The following is a 21,626-nucleotide window of genomic DNA, read 5'->3' as shown; positions in this document are numbered from 1 at the left end:
CGAAACACTGTTTCTAGCAATGTGAGTCCCCAGACATAATACTGCACCACTGAGGAATAAATAATAAGGGCTGGCTTTAAGGTATATATGTTTTTCAATTTATTAATTAATAGTTTTAGTTTAGAGGATGGAACAGCCAAGGTGTACTAATTGTCCCCATATTACCTCAGAATGTTGTGTTATATTATATTTTATTTAATAATATTGATTCTTCCTGAAGGAAGAAAAATATTAGTTTTTGTAAATTGTGTAAGTATCTAATTAAGAGAGTGTTTTCGAAATGTTTTAATAAATAACTGTTTTATTAATCTTGTGTTTTACTGGTTTTTTTTAGCTTGAAGCTTCTTGAGCCCATTGAAAGAGGGCTCTTAAGTCGCATTGGACGGCGGGATTATTCGTTTGATAATCGTATTCAGAGATTTAATGAAGTACGGTCAAAGTTAGAATATTAAAAAACGTAACTTTGAAAGTTAACCAAGTATATCATTGCTTTTTGCTTCTTAAATGTCCCTATTACTAACGTTTCAAATCATAAAAGTAGGTAGGTAACTATTAGTGCCAATTGAAATTTTTGTTTTAAAATAAGCAATAACTAAATAACCCTAACATTTGGTAAAAAATTAGAAATACAAGTTATATTGTAAGTTAAGAGTTAGACTAACAATAATTTATAGTACAAGCATAAACTTCCGAATTTTGTGGTCTTACTAATGATTTAAACCGAGTAAAAGAATCCAAGTTTTATTTTACTTAAGCCTTTATCTTGAATTTAGGTTATGATGGAAGGAATGACTGACTGTATGTGTACTGTAGTGTAAATTGTAATGCTTAATTTCAAATTTTCAAGTAAGAACTTGAAGGTCGTCATTTAAGTCTGTTCCTTCACTGATTCAATACAAGCTTGGTGCAATTATTAGTTTAAGGTTAGAATTATAGTATGTGTAAGTTAATGTATTTGAATTGCGACAGGTATTAAGATAGACTTAAACTTAATTTAAAATATATACTTGTAAATTAACATTTATACTTTTTATTTAGTGTAACTGTAAGTAATATGGGGTTCATTTTCATGATGTCGTAGTTAGGGTCACTCTATAGGTGTTTATGACATCAAATAGCAAACAAGTCAACCATTGTAATCATGTGAAGTGCTAAGATGTAAACAAACTGAGCTGCTGTCTCAATGGACAGTTCTGTCAGTGGGCAAGGTTCGATCTGATAGGATCATATACCTACTAAGATGTAAACAAACCGAGTTGCTCCTTGTTATTAATGGAGTATGGTTAAAATGAAACTGGATTATTTTTATCAGTGATGTGTTTCAAAGGGTTGGTACTTATGGCTTTATTTTTTATATATTTACATTAATGATATTTATAGAGTAGAATTATAGTAAGTGAAAGGTAATACATGTAGATTGTAATTTCAATAATATGTTTAATATAAATGAAAACCAACTAAGTAGGACCACAGAAGAAAGTAATCTTTGTTTTAGCAGTGGATAAATCACTGAGGCTATTGAACCAGTGCTCTATTGCTATATTGTAGAGTAGAGTACAGTTGTCACATAATAACTACATAGTGTTGTGAATAAACATACTTTCAGATTAATGATACATGTATCTCACTGGTCAGAATTAGTTCAAAGTCCATAAAAGAGAACCATGTAGTTTATCACTCATACAGTTCAGTCTGTGCATTCTGAAAAAGTAATAAATTACAGTCAATAAATCTTCCATTTCTTTGCCAAATGGCCCATGAGCAAATGAAATATTGGCAATACCAGAAGGTCAATTAGAGAACAGTAAATGATAACTAATTACATGAAGAGATAATGAAAAGCATCTACGTAGTAATATATGAAAATGATTGCTATTACATTAAGAAAATAGATTAAAATAAACAAAAGTTTACATTATTTATGTGTTGTTGAACATATAGCTGTTCTCACTTGAAATTTTAAAGTTTGTAATGGTTATAAACACCCCTTGTTAGAAGCTGTAGTTCATATTTGGTACCAATATTACATTTATTGTTGGAAGGTGCATGTCATGTGGCATAACGACATATATAGGTACAGCTTCTTGTGGTGCAGTATAATTGATATTATACTGTTCAATTTGTATAGTTTTGAATGCCTTTTCAGTAAAATATAACCAAACTTTCCTTAATTTCTAGGTATAGTATTATATCTAGTTGGTATTGAAATGTATGAACTGTATGAGGTAAAACTTGCATAACAACAACTCAGTGGTTCCAGTGGGGTAGAATGTGTAATGTAAATTCCTAAGCTGTCCTGAGACATAATATTTAGCTATATAAATCTATATGTGCAGCTCGGTGTAGCAAGACCTTATAGTTATGGTTTCAACAAGTTTATAAATTGCAAAACTTGCATTAAATTCAGATCAAATCTACACCTCAGCATACTAGGTGAAAAGATTTAGAGTGGTAATAACAAGACATGGGAAGTACAAAACCAGTTTATGATAAAAGGTAAGCAATGTTAATTATCTTAACAGTTAGAAGAAAGAATGAAAAATAGTTGTACTAAATATTTATCAAGTGTTACTTTAACATTCCTTATTTTCAAAGTCAGTGATGTGTCTGATATCACCTCTATAAACCTCAAGAATTCAGATGCTATTCAGGTATTGATATGATACAGAACAGAATCCCAAAATTTATATTTGTATTCTCTAGTCCTACCATTCTCACTATTAAGTATGAAGAACAATAATATTTAGGGACAACAAGGGGACTGTTGATCTCTATCAAAATCTTAAAACCTGCCCTACTGTTCTCAATGTTAAGTATGAAAAAAATGATGTATTAATACTATCAAACCCATTTACAGTCTTAAATACTTCAGTCAGATACTTTCTAATTTTGTTTTACAAGATAAAACAATTTAAAGAACTTAATCCTCCATCATAGGTGCCATCCCAGTAATTCTCTTTTGTATGAATTCATTTCATTTCAGTATCCTTATTAACACTAAACACAATTATCTATATGTGGGTTAACCAATGACCTTTAAAATGAAATTATAACCTCTTTAGACTTGTATTCAATACTTCTGTTAATAAGGGGTTTCAGAGAATTATGTTTTCTGGCAAATGTAGTCTGTAAATTTGAATTTTAAGTTGCAACTACGTAAACCTCACAAGCAAAATGTGTATTATTGTACACCAAAATACAAATGAAAATATCTACAGTAGTAATATGTGTTGAATTTGCATGATTTACTTCAAGACAACTGTGTTCCCACTAGTTGTCACTCAGCTCTAAAAACATACCAATTATCACTAAACCTGTATTCTGCCAATTGTTAGCAACACATAAGCATATGTTAAAACCAAAAACATTTTGTCAGATCAAATTGGCTGAACCACTAACATTTGGTTACACATCAAACAATAGCTCTCTCTCATCTTGTACTTTAGTATGGCTGGTTTTCTGGATCTGGAAGCATTTACATTTAAAAACAGAGAAAATTTTAAAGCCATTTAAGATTCTTTGTAGCCATTTATTTCATAGAAACAAGGCCACATATTAAACTTTGTGGTACAAATTACATAATGGATAAACTGATATACAGATATGTCTGCTAAATACAAATCAACAACCATACAAAATGATGATGGATATTGTAAACAGCCTATGCATTCTCTTGGAAACTGTTTGCTTTATATCACATCTTGGGGTGTAAATGTATTATTGTGTCCTAATGACAGTTCACTAATGTTACATTGTTGAGTGTGGCTACAGTGAATGAATGTGTTCTACAACAACCTATGATAAAAAGTGGTATGAACAGTATACGAACTATATTGTTTCATAATGTGGAACTAGTTGAGGTTAGTACAGGTACGTATCTGTAAATTATGGTATTTTAAGTATCAATTTGTGTGATAGTAGAATCTCTCTTGTACTTTCATAGAGACACAGGGAAGCTTTTACTTCGTTATTAAAATTTGGCTATTGATAAATTTATCCACGTAATAATATACATGTATGGGCTTTACTGGAACTATATTTTATCTTGTCTTGACATGTCACACATATCAGATAACAAGGTAAGGTGATAAATCACTAATATTTAGTTAACATTGTTCCAATGGGAAAGTAGCATGGAACGAAAGGTTGATTTACAGATGATTTTCTTTAGTTTTTCATTAATTATTAAGTACAATATTGAACTTGCAGTGTAAATTTATTAATTTTTTACTGAAGACTTCCACTGTTATTCCCATCGATATTATACTTATAATTTAAATTATGATAACTAACATGCAATATGTTGCATTTTTTATAATTAAAATAATGTGGAATTTATTTGCACAACTCCCTAAATGATTTGAATCCTTATACAAGTCAGCAGCATCCTTTTCACAGCTAACAACACCTATCATCAGCAAATTTAACTCATTTATTGACTATTCCTTTATCTCTGTTATTAATTTGAACAAAAAAAGAGCAGAGATCCTAAGTTTGAACTTTGAGGTACCCAAAATTTGACATCAATCCAGTTTGACTAAACTCCATTTTTAACAACTCTGTCTTCTTTCATCCAGCCATTCTTCTATCCAGTTTATTAGCTTATCTTCCACATCTGGGAACATTTTTATCATCCTCCTCAAGAAATAGGGTGCTGCTGCAGTTTTCAACCAATCAGGAACACAAACTTTACATAATGTAATGGATTTACTATTATGTATTTATTTTAATATCTATTTTTCTTTCAGTTTGATATATATTTAGAAATGCATGTAATATATGTTGTGAAATTTCATATTTGACCAGGAAATTTAATGGATTTCGAAAATTACAAACTGTTTAACTCCGATGAATTAACTTGAGATTTTATTGTTTCTACATTAAATATTTTTGTCAGGAAAAAAGCTTGCATGTGAAAAATCTAGCTAGCTTCCTGTCATGTGAATTATATCTGTTTCAACTTAAAATTTATTTGCTCATCATAAACCATTGTTAAATTATTCAGTTCCAGACCAGACAGACAGTATTGCTTGTAAGTTTATAAGACTTTTGTAGATAAATTATTAATTGTAATAACTATTATAAATTGTACTTTTGTTTGCATATTAAAATATATTTGTGTTAAGAAAGAAAATTGTGTGTATCAATATTGTTGGCAAATGTCATAAATTTGATACATATTGACATTCAATTAACTTCTAAATTAATACTAACATTTTTAGCGATTTGAAGTCATAATATGTTAATATAATAAATTGGAGACTTGTCCAAGATATATTATAATACAAAACAATTACAAGCAACAATCTGAAATTTGAGCATCATACTTTATTTACCAAAGTATCACTAAATTTGTCAAACCCACCATAAGAGCTTCTTTCTACTCTCTGACGTTTGAATTTGTTTGCTAATTATCTTCACAAGGATGTTGGTCATGGTTATGATGAATAGAAAGAGTAAATTCACTACATAAGTGTTGTAAATAATTCCTTAGTTTTGTGGTGTTAATTGTTAGTCATAAGGCATGCTCTGAATAGGAAAGAAAGAAAGAATTTGTAACTTATTTATATCTTACTTGAAAAGCTGGATAAGATTCTTAGTAGGTTTGGTACATTCTATTGACTTTTGTGTTTTTAAAAATACATATTTGAATGTTGTGTGAATTTTTTTTTGTACTCCAATCTTTTTGAAACTCAAGCTTTGTAGAAAAATATCTAAAATTTTGAACTGTGAAAGAGCTCAAGTGTGAAGTAAGAACTACAGATCATTGTTTGTATATATATATTTTACTTAATATTGTATATTTTTTAACAAAAGTAACTAAGATGCAAACGTCAGAAACTTCTCAGGTTAGCATACAAAACTCAGTTAAATAAAACATCCAAAATGTCATGAGCTTGAACATTGTGAAACATTACACTTGGTGATTATGTGGTATTTATACCAGCCTTACAAGAAACAGCTAACAGACTCCTACTTTTGAGGTTAGGATTACTGATCCAGTAGATGAAAAGTATACCAATGAAAGTATAAAATTTAAAAAAATTACCATATTTAAAAAAAAACTTGTTACTCTTTTAGGAAGTTTTAAAGGTAATAAAATATGAACTTGTAAGATAAAGTATTTTTAATTTAGCTTGAAAACCACCTTTCACTTATATTGACTTTATAAATTCATGGAAGTTCTTACTTGAAATACTTTATTAAAAAATCTGCTTTTTGTGTGCAACAGATATAATGTTTACTAACAGCTTTCTAAATTTTGTGGAGATGCATCTAATAAATTCAGAATTAGTTACATTATAGTGGGTAAAAGTTCTTTAACTGTAGAGAAATCTGTCAAAATGGTCTATCCTAGGCTGATTTAAATTTAATGTGAAATAAACACCTTTTGCATTTTCATGCTAACACTATTCTAATATTTATTTGTATAATTATGCTTTTCTGTGCAGTTGAATTTTTTTTTTTTAAATAAGTGGGTTTTATATAAAACCTTGAAGTATTAATGTTTAAAATATTTAACTAGCCTTATGTGATTATCAGGTTGGACCATTTGGTGATATGACAAGTTGAAAGTGATTTCTAAATTTACTATTTTTGATCATAAAGCCAAGTTAAAATATGATAATGAAAGTTGTCCAAAATATTTCAGAATGCACCTGAGGACATGTATAATTCCAGAGGTTTTTGAGGCTGCTTAGGTTTCTAAATCCTTGGCTACTAGATTTATTTCAGTCAAAATACCCATTGAACACTTTCACCCATGTAATATGCAACTATGCCCACTTTTTATTTAGAGTTATCATATCCTTCACAGCACTCTTTTATGGCTGCAAATAGTTTGCTTTTAGATTCTTGCAGTTTACCTTCAGTATTTGAACATATTTCTTAAACTATGGTACATTTTCAAAATACCTTTGAAGAACAATTTGTATTCAAAGTGTATTGTATTAGATATCTGAATAAAGTGCTTTGTGTTCATTATACCACTGATATTTAAATATCAACTAGTAGATTCTGTTTCAATACATATCTATGGTTAATTTTTATAAAAATGTTTTGTCATAACGTGAACACAATGCCACAAATTTTCATTGTTACAAGTTTGATGTCAGTCAGTTACCATTAAAAAAATATGTCCAGCAGCAGGCAGTATTCCAGTGAAAATACAGAACTTTATTATTATTTCAGCCTTGTCAGCTGTATAAGCTTGTTTATTCTTAAATAAAGATCCAGTATATATTCTTCAGGAAGCTTATCTTCAGTCTTGAAGGAGCACACCCATACTTAATGCATTGTGCACAATATTTGCTCCACAGCTCTGTGTTCATTACACATGCATAAAAAATTTATTTAGCTACTCTTGAATTAATGGGTGAAACTTTAAGTTTGTTTTAGCTGTTGATAACAGTTGCATAAGGTGTATCTTATTCAGCCCTGCTGTACAGCATGTTAATGAATGTATCATATGTTTTGATATTTGTTTAGGAGGTTATAGCAGTTATCCAAATGAAATATAAAAGCTGTAAAGTGAAATGAAGTACTTGTATTCTTAGTATGAAAATCAGGTTAACAAATCTTCATTAAAAATAATTAAACATTCTTATTTTTGCTTAAAACAGGCTTGTAAATTTTAGTAAAAGTTTGTTAAATTTTGTGGTGACAGTGAATTCAGTATATAGTAAACATATATATAGTTTCTCAGATTTCGGATTGATTAAGGACCAGTCCCACAAACAAATGGCTGAATAAACGTACTGCAACTATTTTACAGAATTTTTTTTTCCAAATGTAGTTCTTTATAAATACAAGTGTTTATCTGTTAAGAGTAAACAGGTGTCAGGCAATGATAATTTCATTTTTGGTAGTTACTGGCAAAATAATTCATTATTGGTTACCGTGAATGGCTGTGGTTTTTCCTACTGGAAAGGCTGAGTTAGCTCTAAAATAGTGGCAGATTAGCTAATCTAATGTCTTACATGTGCAACAGAAAAATTAGTGATTCAGAGAAAGGAAATAAAATTTATGAGAATTTGGTAGAATAAACTGGTATTTCTGACTACACTACAAATTTAAGTAAATCTTTTCTTGGTCCAGTTAAGTCTGTGTTTAAAGAATAATACCAATTAAAAATTCCAGAAAATTTGTAAATTGTAAGCCAAGACAATATTGATTTAGAAACATGCTGAGAAACCTTAAATAAATACCATCTTACCAAATGTAAATAACTGATTAAAAGACTTCCATATTTTGCATGTAGCAGAAATCAGTCAAGTTAATAAAACTGTAGTTTCTTGTATGTTCCTAAACTCTTATATACAAATACACACACACACACACACACACACACAAATAACTAGTTAATATTTGGTGATCTTCCAGGTCTTTGTATTAATTTTTTAAACTTTTTAGGACACATTTGCCAAAATCCAAAGCACTATTTTTTGCTCATTCCTCACACTTTTTTAACTTGGATATCTTTTTGTCATTAGGATTTCAGAAACTCATCTCATCTTTAAAAATATTTATTGTGGAAATTTTTTTCTCATTATTAGTTGAACTGTTATTATTTTTCCACATTCAGGTTTTCACTTAACATTTACTTCATAATCATAAGAAATTTGAGGTTAACTTTCATATTTTGCATAGGTAAAAGATTAACATAATCTCCCTTAAACTATAGCCTTTTATTTTATATTGAATGTGTCCTATTAATTAATTTTTTTTCATATAAGAAATATTTTAGGTATTCTTTGTTTCATTCATTTATAAAAACTTTCCTTCTGTATAATACAAAGTTTTCTTTATTAATATATTCCTTTTCACTTACTTCAATTGGACTAAAATTTATTTTATGATTCCTTAACATTCTTTTTATTTATGTTTGTCACTGGGACTGAAGTCTTCAGGTTGCTGAGTGGTAATGGTAATTCCAGATTTCAATACATGCAGGGTGCAGAGCACAAATTAGCTCATATTTCCAGCTTTGTGCTTAACTAACAAATATTTGGGCTGTAACTAAAGGCAAATTTTGACTTTAAAGGTTCACAACATATATGGAACAGAAGTTTGGGCATTCAGTATTACTAATGTTTGTAATTAATTAATAGTACCACCATAACTAATAGTTTGTATTGGATTTAAAACCATTTAATTTTACACAATGACATAAATATTAGTAGTGTAGCTTAAAAATGCATTATATAGAACAGTAATCATGTTTTCATATTTTGAATATAAAATAATTAACATTGTTTATATATGTATTAATGATACATGATAATTCATGTAGGTACATATTGTAAGCTGGAAAAGCACTGTACTGCACCAAAATAAAAGAACTGTAGTTTATTGAAGCAGAGCAAATCTTTAACAGTTACTGTTCCAAGCAGGTTAACACTTGTGGTCTATTTAACAAAAGTTGTTGATTAATCATGCAGAACAATAATAGATAAACAGTACTATAAAACACTTATGCAAGCTGTTTGATTAGAATATACAGACTTTTAAGTATAGCAGAATGTTACAGAATAGTGTTATTACCAATCACTTAAAAGAAAAAAAGGAGAAACACTGTGGATTAATTAAATAATTAATAGAGCTTCAGTGGTTTCCCATAACATTTCTCATGTAGTAACAACATTCTAAGCATTCAGAACATTTTTTGTTAGTTATGCAACTACAAGATGTAATTCCTCAGTCTGCTCCAATTTCTAAAAAGAGCTGCCATGTATAATGTTTTGAGGGTGGTTTCTTTTTCTTAATACAACAACTTTTGCTTAAGTATGACCATTTTCCCATGCAAGTGACATTTACTATTTGATTACTATTTAAACATTGTCAAACATATTTCTCTGGACATGAGAAAAATTAATATATCTCATGATTCTTAAAATTTACTGAAAAACTTCAGAACTACCTTCAATTTCCTGGCCAGCAAATGAACCTTTGAACATTGACCTATTTGTTATTTGGTATTTCCTTCAGTAACCAGTTAATCACCAGGCTCATTAACCAATTATATTCAACTAATTGACTAGTCCTACAGAAGACTTTGATAGTTGGAATAATTGAAAATATTGATACTTGGGAACATTAATCATTATTTTTATGAGCTGTGTCTGTAATTAAGTTTAAAAGCCTTAAATTTATTGAAAATACAATGAAAAACTATAATGGCAGTATTTTAAATAGTTGATCAGAATTATCAAAGCCATAATAATCTGAAATAGTCACTATATTTGTGGCATAAGTTGGTTGGTTGTTTTGTGTGATAGTTATCAATGCTCACAAGTAATCAAGTTGATCATTTGGCTCTAATGCTAAGAAATATATATGAAACAGCATCCTCTTTGGTAAAATGTTTCACATTTTCTTGTATTCTGATAATTGTTTCTTATCTGTACATAATTACCACAGCTGTAACATAATGAAAGTCAACCAGATTGAAATCTGACATAATCTTAAATAAATATATATAACATTTAGATATTTTTGATTAATCATATGTACTAGATTAGAAGACTTACATTATTATTAGTAAAGATAGTGGTTAGATAGTAAAGTTGTCACTAATCATAAAAGGCCTCACAAGCAAGAATGACACAAAATATATTGTATAAAAATAAATAACTAGCACTTTTAATATGTATGTATACATATGTTCTGTTCTAACAAGCACTGCTAATACAAAAGGATTCAGTTAACTTCATCAATATAGAAAACTGCCAACATTTTTATGACAGATTGAATCTCAATGTACCTCAGAATGGTTGATATGGGTATTAACACTTATTGATAAGCAGAGAACAACACCTACCACTATACTGGTACAGATATGTTGATGATACAATTGCTGGATTCATATCAACAGAACACACTTATTTTTTTCTACCATGTTAACTCTATACACCATTAAGTTCACCTGTGAACAGGAAAAAAATAACTAAATAGAATTTCTCAACCTCAAGATCACAAAAACTGATACACAATTCAAAACAGAAATCCACATATAATTCACCCATACTGGATTATACATTTTCTGGTACTTGGTACATGAAATAAAATAAAAACTCAACATATTAAGAAATCAAATAAACACAGCCACAAAACTATGCTCACTCGATAAAATTAATGATGAAATCAACAAAATAACATTTCATCAACATCAACAAATTTCCTCAAAAAAAAGTGGAAAAAAGTTGTACACATACACCTAGACCAACAACAAACAATAAATCCTAAGAAACAACAAAATAGAAAACCTTTAACTGCTGCATACCATATATTCCTGACATCAGTGAAAAAATAACCATTTAGAGAAAAACTTATAATAAAACACAATATTCCAGTAAACACCAAATTTATTCAGAAACCAGGTACAAAACTAATGTGCATACTATGTAAAAAATACAGACAAAGACAACACCAGCATTACTTATAAAATACAATATAACAATTGCCATGACTTCTGTATTGAAGAAACAAGTAGAAAAATTGAAACCAGATTCAAAGAAAAAAATGAATTTTTGAACACTGCAAATCAAATAAATATAACCATAGAAAACACCCAGATTCTAATTAGATAAACACATACGAATGAATGCAAAATCAGAGAAGCTCTACTTATACAACAACTAAAACCAAAATTAAACTAGTATAAAAGGAACATCTTTATACCTATACTAATTAATAACCTAACATCTAACTGCAATGACGCTACAATCCCATCCCTGTTTACACTATCATTCCTAAGACATGCATAGCAATGGTCAGTTGCAAGCTCTTTTTGTTAACTTGAAGATAACCTAAGAAGGTTGAAACATTGTTCTGCACTTTACTTTAATTAAAGTGCTAATACTCATACTAGCCATTTTGGGAATACAAATGTTATTTGTTACTCTTAAGACATTTAGTTCATTGTTGTTGGTTTTTAATAGAGGCAGTTATGATTTATACAAAGCACTGACTGATTCTGTACATTATCTAAGTGACATTGCTGATATTGATATAATAGATGGAAAGTGCATGGCATGTTTGTTTTTGATTCTTATAAAAATGTTCAGATACACTTCTGAGATGAACTCCTGCCTTATACTTATCATGCTAAGAATGATCTTTTTATATATATACAAAATTTACTTTTGCAATTTTGTTTCAAATAAGCAACAATGGTGAGTAGCAATTTGCCAGTTGTATATCTTCCCTAGTTATTTTAAAAGCTTGAAGTGTTAGAGCAACAGTGTGAAATTTTGTTTCATATATTCTCTATTTAACATTATATTTCATCTTGTAACTATAACATTTTTTTACACAGCATTCCTAATCCATAGACTTTTGTTATTCTAAGTATGAAAGGAAAATACAGTAGTTTATTTATTCTTGTTTATAAATAACTCAACTATAGGTATGTTAACAATTAAGTTTTTGTAACTAGTAATTACTTTAAATTAGATTGATGTTGGATACTTTATTGATTTGTCCTACAAACTCAAATTTCTGTTTATTTTTCCTGCCTGTTATAGGTTATTGATCAAGTGAAAGCAACATACAAGAAATATTCATCAGTTTTAACATGTCTCAGAGAAAATTACTGGATTCAATTCTTCAATGGACATCTGATGAATGTAGAGAAGCTTTAGAGGATACTTTGCCTAAGGTAATAACCATCTTCACAAGCAGCTCTGATCTTTATGATGAACACTCCCATGTTAATCCTCTATACATACTATGCCATTCATTTTTTCCTTGCATTTCAGTTAGTCAAATGGAAGAAAAGTTTCTTTCGAAAATTATGCCAAGTGTCTGTAAGAATTTTGATCTCCTTATTGAGATTATCAGAGCATTAGATTTTGAGCAAGATGCTTTAATGTGGAAAGAGAAAGTGACATCAGTTTATCAAAGAATGAGCCACATATTTAATTGTTTAGTGTTTTGCATTCAGACTGTTGCAGCTGAGAAATCTGTCATGTTGGGGCAAATCTACAGTCTTCCTAGATCAGTTATTCACATTATAAAACAGTGTTTTTGTCACTGTAAGGAAAGTGATTCTTTGTATAAAAAACACATTGAAAAAATTGGTACTTCATTGAATGCTTTGTTTAAGGAAGCTCATGGCTTACAAACAGATTTCTTAGTACTTCTTGAGAAGTTGGAAGTTTGTGAAGGAGCAGAAGAAGATGTTTCAGCTTTAGTAGAAATTTGTGATAATCTGAGTGATGTGTCACAAGTTGCAACATCTTTGGAACTAAAAGTGGCAGCTGCTGTTTGGAAAACATACACCAGACTAGCTACTCAGTACCATAGGATACTACAAGATAGGTTAAATGTAGCAGCAGCCTTGCAGTTTCTTGGCAATGAAGTAGTACAAAGTATTGATTTACTTTGTTCATCTGCAGATCCTGTTGATGGGAAGGAGTTTTCTAGAATTGTGAAAATTAGTATGTTTAACTTGAAAGTTGTTATTGCTCTATGTGATAAATTCAAAGGATATCTTGGTGATTGTTTGAAATCTCTGACTGATTTACTTTTGAAGTTACTTAGGATCTCTGCAGCTTCTCTTACAAAACAGAACTTTGATGATTCCAGAATTGAGGAACTTAATCGTACATTAGTCATTGGAGTTGAGCCTTTGTTAATACCCTTGTTGACTGAAAGAGAGTTTTCACAAACTGTTAGGGAAATCATACTGAAATGTCCCAAAGATTTGTGCCTGCCTCTCTGTTTGTTATTAGTCTTGATCTTACAGAAACTTCCATCTTTTGAAATAGAAATTATGAATGATTGGTTGGGACAGAGTTGTGCTAACCCACAAGAAGGAATAATTCATTATGTGTTTAAATCTCTTCAGTCCTGCCACATTGAAGTCTTTTTACCAGTTCATGTTCCTGGTGTTATGCATGGTGGAAGACCTCAGCGCATGATTAGTTTATATGAGCATGTGTGCACTCAGCTTTGTAGTTTTATTGCTTGCATTCCACCTCACTACTTTTGGATTATTGAACAAACTTTGTTAAAGAACCTTTTCAGTGATTACCTCATTCAAGCTATGTTAGCTGGAGATCTCTGGTGTTTTGTTGCTCGATTTGGATCATCTGAACTTTGTTTTTCTCATGTTTGTGTTTTGGCAAACTTATTACAAAAAATAAAACAAGACAGCCATCAGAGTTTACATCTACAGTCCCTGTTAAATAGGCTCATTGTATTTCTAACTGCAGAGCATAAAGAAAAGTTTGTTACAAAATTTCCTTTTTTATTGTATAGTAACCTTTGGGGAACTATTCATATAGCTAAGTTAAAAGACATCAAAACTGAAAAAATAGAAAATTTATTCACTATGAATCTTGAAGTATTGCATAATTCAGTTGATAAGATGACAACTGAGAACTATTATTCATTATGCTCTGCTTTAGATACACTCAGCAATTTATCATCATCAGATGATATTCAAAAGGATAAAACCAAATTTCATAAGCTGGGGAGAGAGGTCTTACATTTAATATTGTGCTTACCACTACCTCTTGTTCAAAAAAGCCCCTGGGTTTGCCAGCTGACTACCAGGTTATTGCACTTGATTGCTAATTTTATGCCATATTTCTCCAACTCTGAATTACTTTCATTGTTGAATCAACTAAAGTTGTTTTGGGAAGTACAAAAAGATGACCTTTGTTTGGCTGTCGTAAAAAATTTGCATCATTGGACATCTTTATACATACCTCCTTCAGCAGAACAGAGAGAAATCCTCAGCAAATTGTCAAGCTTATTTGCCATCACTTTAGATTCAAATAATTTTCTGATAAAACAGCATGCTCTTCAGATGTTTTCTGAATTTGCTCATAAAACAAAACATGAAGATGTTATTTCTGAAAGTTTAGTTAAAGCTCCTCACCTTCGAGAACTACTTACCAACTTTCTTAGCAGTACACCATATAAAAAGAATGTGGTTGTTACTGATCCTTATAAGATATTACAAATTGAATCCAATCTTAAAAATATCTACCAATCTGTTGTTATTTCAAAGTTGTCATCAAATGAAACAAATATTGAACATCAAGAGGATATAGTAATAAAGCCACCTGCTAAACGTCTTTGTAGTGAGTTGGAAACAGAGCAGGATGTCCTTGAACAGCTTATTATTTCTCTGGAAGAAAATATTGATAGACTGGAAAAGTATATGAGTACCAGTACATGTTCCATGGAAGTTAGATATAATGAAAGGTTAAAATATGTGATGAGGAAACTTGAAAAGTTCCAAACCTAAAAAATAATGCATATTATATACAAAGTAATATCAGTTGACAAGTATGCTATTCAATAAAAATTTCTTATTGAGTATTTGCATATGTGTTTTTAATTAATGCTTTGGGAACAAAAGTATACATATAAAACTGAAAAATGAAACTTAGTTCAAGATTACTGTTTTGTGTTAGAAACATTTTTATCAGCTAACTGCCATTCAAAACAATTAATTTATATGCACTGTAGGTTTTTCCTTGAGAATTATTTTGTTTTTGTAGTAACAAACATCTTGGTTAATTTTGGTTTTCCTCTACTGATATTCCTGTGTTTCTTAGCAACCAGTTTTATGGTATAGTATTCATCTAAAAATATCTAGTTTATTCTTTACTAGAACTCTGTGTCATTGCTATTCAACATCATAACAAAAATATTTTGACTGTTTTTCCTTGAAAATGGTTCCCGTGTTTGTGTAGGTGTGATCCTATTCCTGCTTTTGGCAATGGAAGAATGTTTTTATTTTCGGTTTTCCATCAGTATATTAATAATAGAAAACAGTATTTTCTGCTTGTGTACACCAAAATTTCAAATTTATGGTCTTAATAGTTACACATACTTTATTTTATATTTTTTGTATATCATTTTAGGCATCCTTGTTTTGTATTTATTGTATATGGGAAATGTCTGAAGAATTGGAAATTTACGTTCAAATGTTTATAGAGTATAATGTTAGTAAAACCCTAATATGTTTGTGATCACTTATAAGTAAAATGATTACATTAGTTAACATAGCAACTGATTTTGAGAATATACTGTAATGCATGTAATACTGCTTGTTTACAAGAACGTTGAAGTCACCAGTGCATGTAGAATACTACGCTTTATTTGATGCCTCTGGGAATAAACTTGTGTGAAATCTGTATCAAATAAAGTGTAGTATTCTACATGCACTGGTGATAAACCATATATTTCTTCTGTATTCATGACAACAGATGGACATTAGTGTATTGTAATGTAATGTATTTCACTTCATCAGCACAATATAATTACATCTGTTACATGCATGGCTACTTTTATTTAAGAAGATATATAGTGATTTTAAGTATATAATTATGTAAAAAAAAAATTCCTCTTTTGTAAAAAATATAAAATCTCATTTTCCTTTAATCCAAATAGAAAGCATTGGTGTTTTATTCCATAGGTAGTCTCATATGGTATAATTTCTCAGTAGTGGGAGATCCATTTTAATTTTACTGTAGTTAGTATCTTCTAGAACTTACCAAATGCTTATTTTGTGTTCTTGAAGAAATTATATATTTACAACACAATGTTTGGATTGCTGATGCACCATGGGATTTATATAGAAGTTGAAATACTATATCTACCAAGTTAATGATGCTAAAAAACTGAACACATTACTTAGGTGGAGTAATATTTTTATGATAGTGATTAGAATATGCTGAAGACATATTTGGATTCTTACTCTGTCTATATCTGGAATGGTGTTTAAATGTTGTACTTAAATTTTCTCTCTGTACCCTTGTCAGTAAACTTTAATAATTTGAATACTTTCTAAAACCATTATTTTATGCTTATTGAACTTGTATTTGTATTCTGAGTTAATGATATATACCTTTTTTTAAAGGCTTTGATCTAGTTATACATTGCTGCTTGATAGAAAATAATTGATTGCACTGGTTAAGAGAACAAAGTTCAGTAAAGTTATCATTCTAAAAATCCACAAATGCAAGAAATTCAGAAAAGTTCACCACATATTGTTGGTGTACACATTACTCTATTAAGTAGCGATATTAAGGAATATTGCAACTACAGTCCAGCTAATCAATTCTATTTATATTTTCAGCATAGATTTCTAATGTAGTAAATTTCCAAGGGATTCCTGAACCCAAAAAAAGGGGAATCACTGGACTGTTTTTTCTGTAAGCTGTCTCAAAAAACATTGATAAAATTTTCTCTTTTTTTACAGTGATCAATACATCATTATAGGCAAATTTTAGTGTGTCTAGTTTGTAGCAATTTTCATTTTCTGACTGTGCAATGAAAGTTTGCTTTCATCTATTGTAATGAGGGAATCAACATTTTCCACAAATTTACTATAAATGGATCCACAACATATTTCAGCTGAATAGGTCTTGTATTCTAACAGGTTGATCTTCAACAATAATGTTATATTGTTACATGCAACTTATAACAATAACAAAAGCTAATCATTCATATGTATTAGCTTTATTGTTAAAACCCTTACTGTTATCTTTATAACCATTTTGAAGGTGGTAGTACTAAGTATTTCCACCAAAGCACAGATGAGTAGCCACAGGCATATTTTTCTCTCCCACACCCCATTTTTGGTTCTTTTTGGCATTGCACTGAGCTAAACCAATGATTATTGTACTCTACATGTATATGTATATATATTTGACTGATACATAGCACCATATAAATTTGCCAAGGGCCAAAATATATCACATTATGAGCTAGGTCGATAGTAAATCGTTTGCTTTGTTCAACTTCTTTTTTGTATCAAAGGGTCCTCACAAATTGGCTATTAGAAATTTAGCTATCTTTTGCTTTCCCAGTATGCAAAATACCAAAACTTTGTAGGATGTATGTGTTGCATCTCTTACAATTAATGCTCTGTGCAAGTACTGTATTACTTTACCATTTGATTTAAGTATTTTTGGTTTCCACGTCAACACTTTTGATCATAAACCTGAAAGAAATCTTTCACAAACAGCCACAACAGCACCCCTTTGGTGCATTTTATAACTTATTAAGTTGCTACTTTGATGCATTGTTTGCTGAAAGTTTGACAGCCATGTAATTACCATCATGTTCTCAACACAGCTCATATTTAATTTAATCTTGGCAGTTGATCTGCTTTTTTATATTTATTACCATGTTGGTAGATATTTTAATCATGTTGCATGAAGATGCATACTTGCAATCTTATTTTTGTATTTGTATTTTTTACTCAAATTCAAGATAAAATTTCAGATATGAAGATTTTTGCAAAGATCACAAGCCATATGTTCTCCAGGGACCAGTTTTTGACTCAGTATGCCAGAAATTATTCCAATAATTTATTTATTACCACTGACTTTTTTGTACTTGAACACACTGTTGAGTTTACTTTGTTTATATGTTACGTCTTCACAATGAGGCTTTTTTAATAATTTTGTAAGGAAGGTTGAAGTGTTACATACTGTTGCTACATACTCTAATGTTGCCTTATGTTTTCTTTTGGTTGTGAACTTGGCTGAATGGAAAATCCTTGTTTAAAGAATCAAGTTCTAGAATACTGAAACTTCGGACCTTTGGTATCAATTTTCAGATGTGATGATTAGAGTTTCATGATGTTAAGCATCATACTACATGCTGATGACACATCCTAAGCTCCTTGCTGTATACTTTGCACCACATTACCTATCTTCTGCTTTCTTTGTGCAAATATCTGTGGGGATATTTCATTAATTTTTTAAACTCTGTCTCTGTATTCTTTTAAAATGTACCATTATTCTTTTTCTCAGTTGGAATTTTCTAATGAACTTTGGAAGTATGTTTTTAAGCCATAATCAGTTTGCATCTTATTTTCAGCATCATTTTATTTCTTAAATTTCACCCAGGTTTTGTGTTTTTATATTTCAGTACTGCATTGCAGTTAAGGAGACCACAAGCATCCATTTTTTCAAGCTTTTGTACACACAAGAGAAACATTTGTATAAGTCAGTGGAAGACTTAATATTATCAACATTATCGAAAGTGGATAAACAGTGCAAAATTATTGCACATTTAAACAGCATGCGATTACTGTATAAGAGGATGATATTGAAGATCTTTTCTTTGAGACATTAGTGATTATATCATCTTCAGTTATGTTTTCTTGAATACAAAATACATTAATGCTTTCACTGTGATTTTTCTTCTCGTTTTATTGTGGAATATTGTACTTTACTGTCTTCTTCCATGGATTTTCTTATTGAAGGTGCAAAGGTGATGTTTTTAGTAAGAAATCAGTAATTAAATTATTGTTCTGAATAACTTATTCCTAATTTTTACTATTGAATTTATTTCTCTCTGAACATTTTCTCTTTGCATTAGCTTAAAAATACAACTATATCAACTGGACTTTAAAGAATCAGAATGTCTTGCCATAAATGTAATATGCCTTGTTACCAATTTTCATCTCCAAAGATTTAAGAAATTCACATAAACACACATTGTTCTAAGATTTATTTTAAATATATCTTATAGTAATTTTGAAAATAAGTAGAAAATCCCTACTTTCATTCTTGTCCTAAATGCTTGGATATAAAAGAGGAGCAGCATTTGAAAATGACTCATAACGTTAGTTATCCTAAGGCTCAGAAATTGCTGTCCACCACTTCATCTCGGACATATGCTGTGCACTTCGTTCCACAACTACAGTGGGAGTGCAGACAGATCTCTGTGCCTCCAAGAGAATCATTCTCAAAACAAATGAAAAGCCTTTTGACATCCATGGTTAAAAAAGTTGATGAATCAACTTCTACACCCATCTCTGTTCCTCCCATACGTTCCAACAAACCCCAAGATCCACATCCTTTGGTTCCAAATACAGGCATTTCTTCAGATATATCTTTTTCTCCAACCCCAAGATGCAAAACAATCATTTGTTCATGTCCTCAGTCACTGGAATCCCCTTACAACAACAAAGACCTGCCCAATTGACCCAGGGCAGGATCCATAGAGATCGATAGACCTCCTCCAAATAAGGACAGTAAGGAAAAAAGACGTAGTTGTAAAAAGAAGGGTTTTCCAGCCACTTCGCCTATGCGTCATTACAAATGGCCACCTTGATACAATGGAACTGTTGAGGTTTATGTTCTGATCTGAACATCAAAACACTGGTTGCTTCCAACCATCCTGTGTGTCTTTCCTTACAAGAAACATTTTTGAAACCTGCCGATACCTTCATTTTTTGGCAGTTTTCTCTGTACAGAAATGACAGGCTGTGTGATGGATGAGTACATGGAGGGGTGGCACTGTTGGTTAATCAGTATGTGCCCACCCTGTTTTTGTCACTCAACACACCCTTGGAGTCCGTAGCCATTCCTTGCTTCCTTAGGTCATACCATCACTGTTTGTTATCTTTACCTGTCACCTGGAGAGACATGATCAATCAGACCTTGATGCTCACGTTGAACACTTGCCATCTTCCTTTCTAATTTTGGGGGACTTGAATGGCATCATTCCCTCTGGGGAAGTGCTGTTATTGATAGGAGGGGTCGCTCTGTAGAGCTTATATTTAGATCACAACTTTTTTCAATACTGGTTCTTTCACATTTTCACGCACCTAGTCAGTTCTTTACTGCTATTGAACTCTCGGTTTGCTCCCCTTCATTATTCTTCCATTTTTCATGGAGGGTTGACAATAATCCACTAGGCAGTGATAATTTTCCTATACTTTTGAGTGAGACTGGCTGTGGTCGATGCCACCCTACCTGTGTGCCCCGGTGGAAGCTGGATCAGGCAGACTGGTCCACTTTCACTGCTCTCGCAGAACTTGATTCTTCCATCATCTGTCAGACATCAATAGATGACTGTGGCAGCAGTAACTGACTATTATACAAGCAGCTGCTCAGTGTATTCCTATAACCTCGACACGTTTTTTACTGTATCCTCGTCTGTGGTGGAATCCTGTCTGCCACATGGCTTGGAAGGCTCAAAAACGGGCCTGGGATACTTTCCGTAGGTGTCCCACACTTTTAAACTGCATCACTTTCCAGCGGGCCCATGCACATGCTAGGTGGGTGAGACGTCAAAGCCAGAAGGAATCTTTGATTAAATTCACAACCAGCATATCTTCTACCACCAGTTTCAAGGTCATATGGTACAGGGTTTGAAAGGTCAGTGGGCACTACAATTCTGCCCCCCTCTTGATCTTACTCTGTGATGGCCAAGAAGTAGCTGATGTCCGGAATATTGCCGATACTCTAGGTGAAAGCTTTTGCCAGGTATCTAGCACTTCTGCTTGTTTTTCCACCTTCATGGCCATCAAGACTCAGGCAGAGCATTCACCACTTTCCTTTCGAACTAACTATTTCTTTGACTATAATTGTCCCTTTACGCTGGTGGAACTGAAACGGGCCCTTCTTCGTTCTGGCAGTACATCTGTTGGACCAGATCATGTACACTATGACATGCTGCGCCATCTATCTCCTGCTTCTCTTGATATTCTTCTCATTGATTTTAACTGGATCGGGTAGGAGAATGTTTTTCTGACGCTTGGCACCTTACCTTTCTCTAAGCCTGGGAAATATCCCAAGATTCCTTCAAACTACCGTCCAATTGCTTTGACAAGCTGTCTCTGTAAGACCTTACAGAGGATGGTT

General features: G+C 31.2%; 1 protein-coding gene across 2 annotated transcripts; it reads left to right on the top strand.

Annotated features, from left to right (window-relative positions):
- The first annotated feature begins 373 nt into the window (after positions 1–373).
- On the top strand, positions 374–15,330 carry LOC143238839 (FIGNL1-interacting regulator of recombination and mitosis-like). 2 transcript variants are annotated; one of them, XM_076479410.1, is made up of 2 exons: positions 374–537; positions 12,525–15,330. In XM_076479410.1, exon 2 carries the CDS (start codon positions 12,575–12,577, stop codon positions 15,257–15,259), a length of 2,685 nt encoding a protein of 894 aa, XP_076335525.1. In that variant the 5' UTR covers positions 374–537; positions 12,525–12,574; the 3' UTR covers positions 15,260–15,330. The 2 variants fall into 2 exon arrangements, with proteins under 2 accessions (XP_076335525.1, XP_076335524.1); XM_076479409.1 differs by having other exon boundaries at positions 374–541.
- Positions 15,331–21,626: the final 6,296 nt, after the last annotated feature.

This window comes from Tachypleus tridentatus, chromosome 13, assembly GCF_004210375.1.
Source record: "Tachypleus tridentatus isolate NWPU-2018 chromosome 13, ASM421037v1, whole genome shotgun sequence".
Taxonomy (NCBI): domain Eukaryota; kingdom Metazoa; phylum Arthropoda; class Merostomata; order Xiphosura; family Limulidae; genus Tachypleus; species Tachypleus tridentatus.
The sequence above is the reverse complement of the archived record's forward strand: the minus strand, read 5'-3'. Positions and strand labels throughout refer to the sequence as shown.